At 37.5% G+C, this 11,175-nt stretch overlaps 1 protein-coding gene and 1 long non-coding RNA gene across 2 annotated transcripts; both read right to left on the bottom strand.

Annotated features, from left to right (window-relative positions):
- Positions 1-411: 411 nt before the first annotated feature.
- Positions 412-9,335, bottom strand: LOC116368404 (synaptonemal complex protein 1-like). The gene is made up of 26 exons (XM_031819167.1): positions 9,295-9,335; positions 9,037-9,145; positions 7,133-7,227; positions 6,751-6,935; positions 6,583-6,650; positions 6,365-6,426; positions 6,130-6,246; positions 5,906-6,010; positions 5,670-5,773; positions 5,456-5,573; positions 5,284-5,354; positions 5,091-5,172; positions 4,456-4,518; positions 4,315-4,377; positions 4,144-4,206; positions 3,939-4,055; positions 3,750-3,860; positions 3,540-3,632; positions 3,359-3,445; positions 3,193-3,270; positions 2,917-3,096; positions 2,710-2,784; positions 2,496-2,564; positions 2,252-2,359; positions 1,948-2,037; positions 412-1,764 (listed from the first exon to the last, which is right to left on the bottom strand). Exons 1-26 carry the CDS (start codon positions 9,307-9,309, stop codon positions 1,624-1,626), a joined length of 2,469 nt encoding a protein of 822 aa, XP_031675027.1. The 5' UTR covers positions 9,310-9,335; the 3' UTR covers positions 412-1,623.
- Positions 9,336-9,929: 594 nt separating this feature from the next.
- Positions 9,930-10,383, bottom strand: LOC116368405 (uncharacterized). Its single transcript, XR_004208504.1, has 3 exons — positions 10,215-10,383; positions 10,025-10,092; positions 9,930-9,942 (listed from the first exon to the last, which is right to left on the bottom strand). It is a non-coding gene; the product is annotated as an uncharacterized LOC116368405 (long non-coding RNA).
- Between the last annotated feature and the right edge of the window lie 792 nt (positions 10,384-11,175).

The following is an 11,175-nucleotide window of genomic DNA, read 5'->3' as shown; positions in this document are numbered from 1 at the left end:
AGGAAAAGTTAACCCATGGTTCCTAGTCCGTCATTGCAAATAATAAAATGTTCTTAATTAACCGACATACCTAGTTAAATAAAAAAATACAATAAAAAAAAATAGGGACAGTGACAATATCATTGCCTGTTTGAGCACCCCTTAGGTAACTCACTTTATAATCAACGTCACGAATATACTTGACGTATTACGTTGCAATATTGTGAATTGTAGGCCAGAACAGTAGGCACCACATTTCAAAAACACACCATACCTGTTTGAATTACGTGATAGGGTAGTAAGAACCTTACTTTTGGTCATTGTTTCCCCTGGGATCCTAATTAGGGAGTCACATTAAAAGGTTTAAAACGAGTGTATTAGTCGGAGGGATAATATTACCATCTGAGTAAATACAAATAAATGACTAACAAATTGAAGCATCATTTTATTTGGTAGCAATATAAATAACAATATGACACCTGCTCGTGGAACATCTCATTATAAAATCATGGACATTAATATGGATTTGGTCCCCCTTTTGCTGCTATATCAGCCTTCACTCTTCTGGGAAGTCTTTCCACTAGATGTTGGAACATTGCTGCAGGGACTTACTTCTATTCAGCCACAAGAGCACGTGAGGTCAGACACTGACGTTGGGCGATTAGGCCTGGCTCACAGTCGGCATTCCAATTTATCCCAAAGGTGTTCAATGGGGTTGAGGTCAGGGCTCTGTGCAGGCCAGTCATGTTCTTCCACACCGATCTTGACAAATCATTTCTGTATGGACCTCACTTTGTGCACAGGGGCATTGTCCTGCTGAAACTGGAAAGGGCCTTCCCCAAACTGTTGCCACAAAGTTGGAAGCACAGACTTGTCTAGAATGTCATTGTATGCTGTAGCGTTAAGATTTCCCTTCATTGGAACAAAGGGGCATAGCCCGAACCATGAAAAACAGCCCCAGACCATTATTCCTCCTACACCAAACTATGCATTCAGGCAGGTAGCATTCTCCTGGCATCCACCAAACCCAGATTTGCGTTTGGTGATCTTGGGCATGTGTTAGGCTGCTCGGCAATGGAAACCCATTTCATGAAGCTCCCGACGAAAAGTTATTGTGCTGAAGTTGCTTCCAGAGGCAGTTTGAAACTTGGTAGTGAGTGTTGCAAACGAGGACAGGCGATCTTTACACGCTTCAGCACTCGGCGGTAGCCAAATCCACTAATTTGAAGGGGGGTCCACATACATTTGTATATATAGTGTATAGGTTCATAAAAACTGCACAAGCAAAAACAATGTTACAAACAAATAAATTAAATTTCATGAAAACATGAACTTATTCATGTTGAATAGAGTCAAAGGAGGCAAGTTTGCTCAAAACAAAAAGCATTTGACATATTCTTCCATGAATAATGTGAGTATTTTGCTAAACAGTAACAACAAAACAATATAACATACTTGGTTCATTTCAAATTCGTTTGACTTGCATTTGAAATTCCTATTTCGGTCAACAGCTTTCCCAGCATCAGACAACTATAGACATGAATGAACTTGAGAGCAGTGGTGTAATGAAAATAGCATAGACCGTTTTCAGATGTGTCAGACACACAGAAAACGGTCTATCTTGAAAAGCACAGCACTTGCTTTTTATGCAAAGATCTTTTCAACTGTTTTTTTCTTCTTCTTTTCAGCACCAGTGACAGATGTCCAACCAGCATCCCGCATCCTTTTCATTGCGGCGAGCTTTAAAGTACTCCCAGGTGATTTCTGAATGGCAGGGCTCTGGATCTGAAACGTTACAGACTAATACTGACCTGGACATCATAGCATTAACTACTTTTAAGTTACAGACTATATTTTAGAAGTTGCAGAGTATAGACTATACCATACAATATGGTATTTCATAATACAGAGGGTGTACTGCCAAGTAAGTCAAGTATTTGGTGTTAATGTAAGGCTGGCTCATTCTACCTTCCTGAATATGTCCACTTTCTGATTCTGTGCTGCTGGGACACTTGACTGCAGGCGGCTCTTGAATGGATTAGTTGCAACTGCAATGCTCTGCCATTATATGAACCAGAAAGACCCAAGTTAGAAGAAGTGATATGTAAAAGCAAAATGATTTCCACAATTAAATGTGCATGTGCACACCATACAGCTTGCATATAAAGTTATGATAATAAATCTGTTTGTTTGAATTGTTTGAACAAATCCAATGTTTTAAGTCTATCCAAGTTCAAGCAGTGTGTTCATTAGATCTTGAGGCATTATTTACCAATAAATCATTATGTTCCGAGCTGTCAGACTTGGGGTCAAGCTCCAGAGTGCTCATCCCCCAGGGCACAGACTTCCCAGTGGAGGGAGGAGTTCTGATTCTGTAAGACTATGGAGAAAATCACTCAATCACTCACAAAGAAATAGGATGGAGAGAATCCTCTGGGGGAATGGCTCAGTCAATAAATTAAAACACAGTTAATGAATCTTAAACATAAAAAAAATCTATCAACACCCTCCAATACCTTAATCCGTGGTGTTGCACTAACTATATTGGTGGAGCTCCAAGATGGAGTTCTGAGAGCTTCGGTTTCCTTTGACGCATAAAACATACAGTACCATGTCAGTTCATCTAATCAATTCTACGGTGATCATACAACATACAGATCATTTATTATTGAATAGCCTAACTTATGCATTATGAATACAACACACAAAATAATCAACCAATTCCAATACCTTAATTCGTGGTGTTGCTGCAACTCTAGTCATGGAGCTCCAAGATGGAGTTTTTGGGGCTTCGTTTTCCATTTCCTTTGACACATCAACACTATCAGTTCATCTAAGGTATTATACAGTGATGATGCACATGGATGTAGTGGAGAAACATTTCAGAAAATGTTTGACCCGAACACAATCATTTTTAAGAAGTTCATGATCACTTACATTAATGTTTGGAGTCAATACAACTATTTTCTCTGAGGTTTGGGATGGGGTTACAGAGGCTTTCAGAGTTTTCGTCTTTCTCTGACTGTCCTTTGCCAAACGGAACAAAGGCATCTTGGCGGAGGAGTATACTTTGGGGGTTTCAGAACACCTAACTTCTTTGGACTTTGGCTCCGGCAGCTACTTTGTAAATAGAAAAAATGTAAAATAACAATTTTTGTCAGACACTTTTAAACAACACAAACTGTTGTAATGCTCTGATATCTGAATATCTACCTGTTCATCCTGTGTCTCCAGTTGCCTGCTAATTTTATTTTCTTTTTTCAGGGCTGTAATCTCTTGTAGTAAGCTTTCCTACAACCAAACATGACATCATGACTGAGTAAATAGACAACATTTGTCACTTGACACAGCTTTGTCAGCATGGGACATGACCACTTACCCTCTCGTTCATTTCTTTCTTTAGTTGTTCCTTCAAACGGTCATTCTCAATGTTCTGCTGTGACAGTGCCAATTCCTGAGGAAAAATCTGAAAAATATCCAAGAAGCAGAGGTATAACACTACTGAAATGCTCCCAGTTAATCCAATCTCATGTGTATTTCTCTACTATATTGTAACATACCAGTGATGTTCTATTAGCAGTTGCCTCCATGTCTTTCCTCTTCTTCTCATCAAGCTCTGCATCTTTCTCGTCAACCATTTTGTCATACTGGTTCTGATACCAACAGAGAACTAAATGTTAACAAACACACATGGATAACATTTCAAACAACATGCAAGATGGCAGCGGTGTTGGTGTAATCTGTGGATATTGACCTAAAGATAACTTTACCTTGTGCTTTTCCATCAAGGCAACCATGTCTGCTATCTTGTTCTGACATTTGATTTCAGTATCTTCCTTACTCTTGACGGCATCTGTTGCTGTAAGATGTAGCTTTTGCACCTGCAGGGATCAATATGTACAGCAAGTATGTTGCCACATCTACCAGAATGTACCATATTATTAACTTCCAATAAGCACCTTTTTCTGAAGCTCTGCCTCAGATGTTGCTTTGGTTTCAAGGTCATCAAGCAAATTTTTACATTCCTCTTCATTTGATCGTTGAACATTTTCTGACTCCTCTTTCAATTTGTTTATCTGTAATGGATGAAAAACTAAGTTGCATCACAACTGAACTACAATTTTGCACTTGTCTTGTAAATTACCATTTAAAGCCACGCGGTACCTCATTTTCAAGTTCACTGGATTTTGCTGTCTCAATTGCAATTTGTTTCTTCAACGTTTTGTTCTGAGAACAAACAAGTAAATGAAAAACAGGTTATAGAAAGCTGAACAGTTTATATTATTGTATAATTAATTTGTCATTTTATAATCCATTTTTTTAGTCAACACAAACCTCTTTTTGGTATTCGTCCTGGACTTTAGTTTTACTCTCTAATTTTATCTTCAGGTTGGACAGCTAGAGAGAAAAAGCAAAGTGTTTGATAAGATATTAAAGACAAAATAATCCAAGTGCAGACATGACTTTGATAATCACCTTTGACTCCACTGTTTTCATTTGTTTATCTTTCTTTGAGAGCTCGGCCTGCAGATCTCCACACTATAGACATGAAGTCAAACAGAAAATAGTGAACTTTATTTACTATCACTCATCAGTGTGAATATAGAATAAAACAGACGTGCATTTAGATTTGGGCATTTACTCGGCCATATAATATTTTTGAAAAACAGTGTTAAACTGACATCATGGTGAAAGTTCCAATACAGACATTTTATCTCAATATCAAATATTTTCTGGGTAACAATTAAGCACCTTACTGTGATTGTTTTAAAATAAAATGGTAAAAAAATAAACAAAAATAACTTCTTAGCCAATAGCAATTTCTCAAGCAAGAATTTTGCTAGGACTATCTGGGAGTGGTTTGAGTAGGGAGGGGGAAACTGAAAACTATTATTGTTATTGGCAGAGAGGTTTGGAACACTCTTTCTTATTGGTCTAGTAACTAATTTACCACATGGTGATGGCATCAGGCAGGCCAAAACTCCATTCCACCAAAACATGCAGAAATTTCAGGCGGTCATTTCAAACTGCTTTTACACTAAAGGGACATTATCATAATTTTCACAATTTCACAATATTATTCCAACCTCATAGACAGTTGATTTGCTTACACTTTCTTCAAGTTTCTTCTGCAGATTCTCAGTGTCTTGGCCTTGCTCTTCAACTTTGGCATTTAAGGATTTCAATTCCTCTCTACAGGAAAAAGGTGAATGATTTTGAAGAAAAAAAACTAATGTTGCTGCATGCAGCATTGTATAATGACTATCATTACTAAAGATTTATAAACAATTAACTCTAACTGACCGTAATTGGTGGTTCTCTTCTTGGAGTCTTTCAATTTCCTTCTTCATCTTCATCTCTTTTGCCTCACTCTCCTGAATGACAAGAATATTCCCATTACAACACAATAATGAATTATCAGCAAACTGATCCATTATTCTATACAGACAGCATCACATGTTCAATTCATACAGACCTTAAGTTGTGCTACCAGAATGTTTGCCTCTAAGGATTCATTCTGAATCTGCTCCAGAATAGTCTTCTTCTCAAGCTGCAGCTGATTGAAACTTGCTAATAGCTCCTTATACTTCACCCTGGAGAATAATTCACATTCAGCATTTACAGAGACATGGAGGAAAACTATCCCTCAGGTTATTGAATACTTTATACTTGAACATCCAAGGACTCACTCATGCTGTACAATGTCTGTCTTTAGATTCTCTTTCTCCTTGATGGATTTTTCATCTCTTCTCATTGCAGCAGATAACTGCCCCTCAATCTCTTTTATTTTCCTCTGTGGGATACAGCATATTAACAATTTCTTTCCTGGACTCATCTATGTACATACAGGTGTCAAACAAAAAATGTTAACACAAATATGCATTGCCAATATTGTGCAAGGATAATAGAATTAATAGAATGAAACCTCAGTCATATTGGCTTTTTCTTTCAAGTCGTTTTGCATCGTTTCAGCATTTCCAAGAGCCTTTTCCAGTAAAATGTTTTCAACAAACATGGTTTCCACTTTATTCTAGAAGGGTACAACATATTCCAATATTAAAAGATAATACGATTTATGCAAACAATATCCTTCTGAATAAGTAGCGCTATAAATGTATCTACACAACAATCATCTGAACATTATCTCACCTTAACTTGGTGAATTTCAGCATGTTTCCCCTCAAGCGCTGTGGTGAGTTCTGATGTTCTGGTCTCCACAACTTTAATTGTTTCCTCTAGTGACTGTATGGATTTATTTTTGACATCCTAAAAGGTAAGAGTAAAATAATTGCTCTTTCATTAACCTCACCATGGACTAGACATGACAGTTATGAGGGAAGTGCCAATTTGAGTTCACAAAACATAGGGGACATATAATCTTTACCAATTCATCTTCAAGGATTTGTAGCTGGCTGTCTTTCTTTTCTTTCTGTTCTTTGATCTCTCCTAGAAAACAAAACTTATATTTAATCTCTGGTTGCATACAAGCTAAAAATAAATGTCAATGTTCGAAAAAAGAATGATTGTAACACGAAAGGGTGTGTGATACACCTTTTTTTTAGCACAGTCGCAAGTACGAGGCGAAGCCGAGCAATACTTTACCTAATTCAAGGTTTTTCCTGTCAAGTTCCTCTGTGACTGCCGTAAGCTTCAGTTCAAGTTCTTTTGCCCTGAGAAACAAGTTAACATTCAAAGTAATATAAGAATCTTGATTACCATTTTGGGGTTCACCAAACAGGGGACAAAATAGTAACTCTATTCATTTCCCACCTCTGTATCTCAACTGTTAATGATGTCTGAAATTCCTGGGCTGTGGCCTGAATCTGTACAAGCTTGTCTGCTTGTTGATCTTTTATTTTGTTGAGCTCTTCCAAGCTTGAGTCTTTCTTGGCAATAACCTTTGCATTCTCCTCTTTGTTCCTCTCTAATGCTGTAGCAATAGCTTTTCTACTTTCCTATAGAGATTTAAAGTAACAATGCAAATTTTCCATTGTCCCATTATGTACTGTCCACAGCCACATGAAGATATATAACAACTTAGAATGTAAAATGACAAACATATGCCTCCTTGGATTATACATGATGAACTGCATAACTTGCGTTTTAAATATACTTTTTAATAGCATATTGGAGTACAAAACAACATACTAACCTCACATTCTTCATTGAGCTGTTCTGCATTTTGCAGACTTTCTAACAGAGATTCTTGTTCTTGTTTGGAACGTTGAAGGGCTTCCTGGTGTTGTTCTGTCAAAGGAAATAAGATGTTAATGTTCTTGTCGTAAAATATGATATTATACAGGAGTAAGGAAGTTTCACTTCCAGTAAAATGCATGAAATGGATTTAAAAGGTCACCAAGACCTATTCGAATGGAATTCATTTTACTGAGCGTAATGTAATTGTGTACAAGAACAAAACACCACATCTGTAATTTTAGTCCTGAATCTGCCATGGCAGGAGAGTAACAATTCCAGCCAGAATTACCAAGGTCCTCTGATATTACGACTCTCGTTCTTATCGACATCACTGTGTTTTCCGTGACATTAGAGTTTGACAAGTATTGCTTGCAGTTTGAGCAAGAAAACATAGAACTGATTTGATCAGTTGAAGCTTAAAACAAAGTGCTGCACATACACTACATTACCAAAAGTATGTGGACACCTGCACGTCAAACACCACATTCCAAAATCATGGGCATTAATATGTAGCTGATCCCACCCTTTGCTGCTATAAAAGCCTCCACTTTTCTGGGAAGGCTTTCTACTAGTGGTTGGAACATTGCTGCAGGGACTTGCTTCCATTCAGCCACAAGAGTAAGTGAGGTTGGGCACTGATGTTGGGCAATTAGGCCTGGCTCGCATTCGGCGTTCCAATGCATCCCAAAGTTGCTCGATGGGGTTGAAGTCAAGGCTCAGTTCTTTCACACCGATCTCAACAAACCATTTCTGTATGGACCTCGCTTTGTGAACGGGGGAGGGGGGGTAAAGGTGCCCACATACTTTTGTATACAGTTTATATTTCATATAACTGCCTTTATCAACTTTCAAAGTGAATACTTTTGTTTATACCTTTTGTGCCAGTGAACTGAAGTTGAACATTGTCAAATGCATCAGTTTAATTAAGCCTAAATACGCAATAAAAAAGTATTGCAGTTATAGGCTTATTAAAAGGGGCAATCTGCATTTGCTACATCCATTTTGAGATTTGTGAATTATTGATATGTAGCCATTGATTCTTGAAGAATATAATTTATAAATGCCTCATGAGCTTAGTTCTACTGTCGTACCACATCAAAAACAAAAATATAAGCTTGTTTTACTCTGTTTGTAAAGAATGTAAATGTAAACAAACACTACATAGCCTAAAAACATGATTACAACTATAATGTTGATATCATGGATGCCCAGACTAAGCATCCATTGTTCTGTCTATGAATTTGAGAGTGTTTACACTTCTTCAACCCCATCCCTAAGCTTTTTTACCAAAACAGGGGTGGGAGAAGGCATTGTTAGTGTTTCAACTGCTGATTGTCTCTTTAAAGAAACCCTGGCTGTTGATGTAGTAGGCAGTAGATCAATAGAACACAAAGCATCCCCGAACCACTGAGGTTAACTTTGTTGGACATGGCAAGTTCACTTTCTCATCCATAAACGCATCTCAAGTGCAAATAGGTCTACTGTTCAGCAACTCATATAAGCAGGATGCGGGGCATTTTTATTAGGAGGAACTTTTACCGTGGATCTCTAAAATAATGATTTTGATCACACTTCCTCAATTTAAATATTATGAGGGCACCTACAAATGTTGGCAGCCAAGCACAAGTTATCAATGTATAGCCTACTATCTTGATATGACCTTTAATATTTTCATACCTTGAATGAAGAAAAAAATAATAATTACAGGAGGCTGTTTGGAAAAACATCCTACGCAAATCATCCTCTGGAATAATGCACATGCTGGGGTAATTACATAATCAACGTCTCTAGTAATACTAGTCCTGTCCAATAGGGCTTAAGACCTAGGCCTAATCAATGAACAAAAAGTGCCCATCTTACGTGCTGCCTGTTGTAACCGTTTGCAACTCTCTCGGGTTTCATGGAGGTTGAGCAGGATTGCCTGAAGTTCTTTTTCTTTGTCCTTCATTTTCATCTGAAGTATCACAACCTGTAAGAGACATTTTCAGTTTCCATAGTCTACATACACAACCAAATACTGTTCATATTGTTTGTGACAACAATAGGTTACCCGAAAATGTGTTTTAAAAACCACTCAGAGAGGTGTCCATTACTCTACTCATGTTCAGTCAGACCAACCTCTTCTTCTTTCATACTGAATTCTTTCTCAAACTTCTCCTTTTAAAACGGCAAATTCTTCCAAATCCTCTTTAACTGTAAAATATTCACATCATTGGAGTTATTGTTCTCTTTTTATATACTGTGTAAAGTGCCGAGTGTTATGTTCACAACAACACAATACAAGTGCATTGATGATAATATATTTCAAGTAATATATACCTTTCAGCATTCAAGGCGGTCAGTTTCTGCTGAATACGTAGGCTTTCAAAGGCAGCATTCATCCTCTATAACAATTAATACAAATGTTTTAACAAATATTCTTCTTCACTAGCATCATATAACTGATGCCATAAATGCTGTATTAATGAAGATAACAAATCAATTATGTTATTTAATCAAAAGAACAGAAAATTATAATATTCACCTGAATAGTTCACTTTTTTCCATGAACAATTGATGTGTTTCCTCTCTTTCAGATTCAACTAAGAGAACATAGGTTGGTTGAGGACACGTAGACCACAGAAATGTTATCATTTCGCATTCAGGCAACTAGCATGTACCTTAGGCTGAGTAGTAGGCATGTTTACTCACATAGATGGATTTTTCTCAGCTGATCTTTCAAAGTATCCTTTAGTATATTACATAGGTTCCGTTGTTGCATTGTTTCTGTTGGAAAAATGAACATTACAGAAAAAAACAGAATGAGACAATCTATAGTGACAGTATCATGTTATAATCAAATACATACTTGTTCTGCAGATCATCATTCTCACTGATCTGATCCTCTAGTTTTATGCTGAGGCTTTCATTTCCGAACTAAAACATAAAGAAAAGGAAAAATAGGATATATAATAATAATACTTTTCAAAAAAGGACTTTAGCATTTTTACTCTGTCTTTTCAATATAGGCCTATACCTGTACATTTACTGGTACATACCTGCAATTCCTGAATGGCTTTACGTTGGGTTTCAATTGTTCTTTTGTTTTCTTGCAGCTTCCTGTCTTTTTGCACAGCCTCTGAGTCCACTTTGACTTTCCAATACTTTACTTTCTGAACTTCTTCAAACAGTTTTGAATACAGCTGACTGGGTTTGCAATTGGTCTAAGAAGATTTAGAAAACACATGTCAGAACTCTACAGCATAATCTATGCATAATCACATCAGCGGAGGCTGGTGGGATGAGCTATAGGACAGGCTCATTGTAATGGCTGGAATGGAATCAATGGAACGGCGTCAAACATGTGGTTTCCATATGTTTGATACGTTCCATTTATTCCATTCCAGTCTTTACAATGAGCCTGTCCTCCTATAGCTATTTCCTCCAGTCTCCTCTGAATCACAGCCTATTATGTAAAACTAATGCTCCTGAGAATTGAGATAAAGGCTAAATTGAGATAAAGGCAAATTTGCTCACATGCGACTAATCTCGGTTAACCCAGAACTAAAGTATTGCGTAATTGATCAGATGCTCGATTAAGTTCTGGGTAAAGAAGTGTTGAGAGAACGAGGAGCTCTACCCTCTCTCTTTGCAAGTTACGGGTAAGTCTATGGGCCAAATGTCCCCTCCCCTTCCGAAATTCGACACACCACACCAAATCTTGATTTTTCCAAATAACCGGTGACAAAAAACCCAAGGACCAGAAATAATGCTGCTCACCATCTCCCGCATCCCGTTGTATCATGTCAGACCTACGGTACCATTTATGTTTCTGTAGTCTGTCCACCAGAGATCAACACTCAACTAATATTGGCTTGCTGGTGAGTTGTACAATGTGTTATCTATCTAGGCCAGTGGTACGCAAACTCTTTCAGAAGGGACCCCATATCTTTAGCCAGAATTTCTGGTGATCCCATCCCTCCCCAAATCTGATGACACAACTTAAAATCAGTCCATTTC

This window comes from Oncorhynchus kisutch, unplaced genomic scaffold, assembly GCF_002021735.2.
Source record: "Oncorhynchus kisutch isolate 150728-3 unplaced genomic scaffold, Okis_V2 scaffold1913, whole genome shotgun sequence".
Classification (NCBI taxonomy): Eukaryota; Metazoa; Chordata; class Actinopteri; order Salmoniformes; family Salmonidae; genus Oncorhynchus; species Oncorhynchus kisutch.
This window is presented reverse-complemented; position numbering and strand designations above follow the sequence as displayed.

Coding starts and splice junctions, on each gene's coding strand:
- LOC116368404 (XM_031819167.1), bottom strand. Junction 6,427..6,582: donor CAGGAAAAACCTTGAATTAG/GTAAAGTATTGC, acceptor TTTGTTTTCTAG/GAGAGATCAAAGAACAGAAA. Junction 5,173..5,283: donor GAAGAGAACCACCAATTACG/GTCAGTTAGAGT, acceptor TTTTTCCTGTAG/AGAGGAATTGAAATCCTTAA.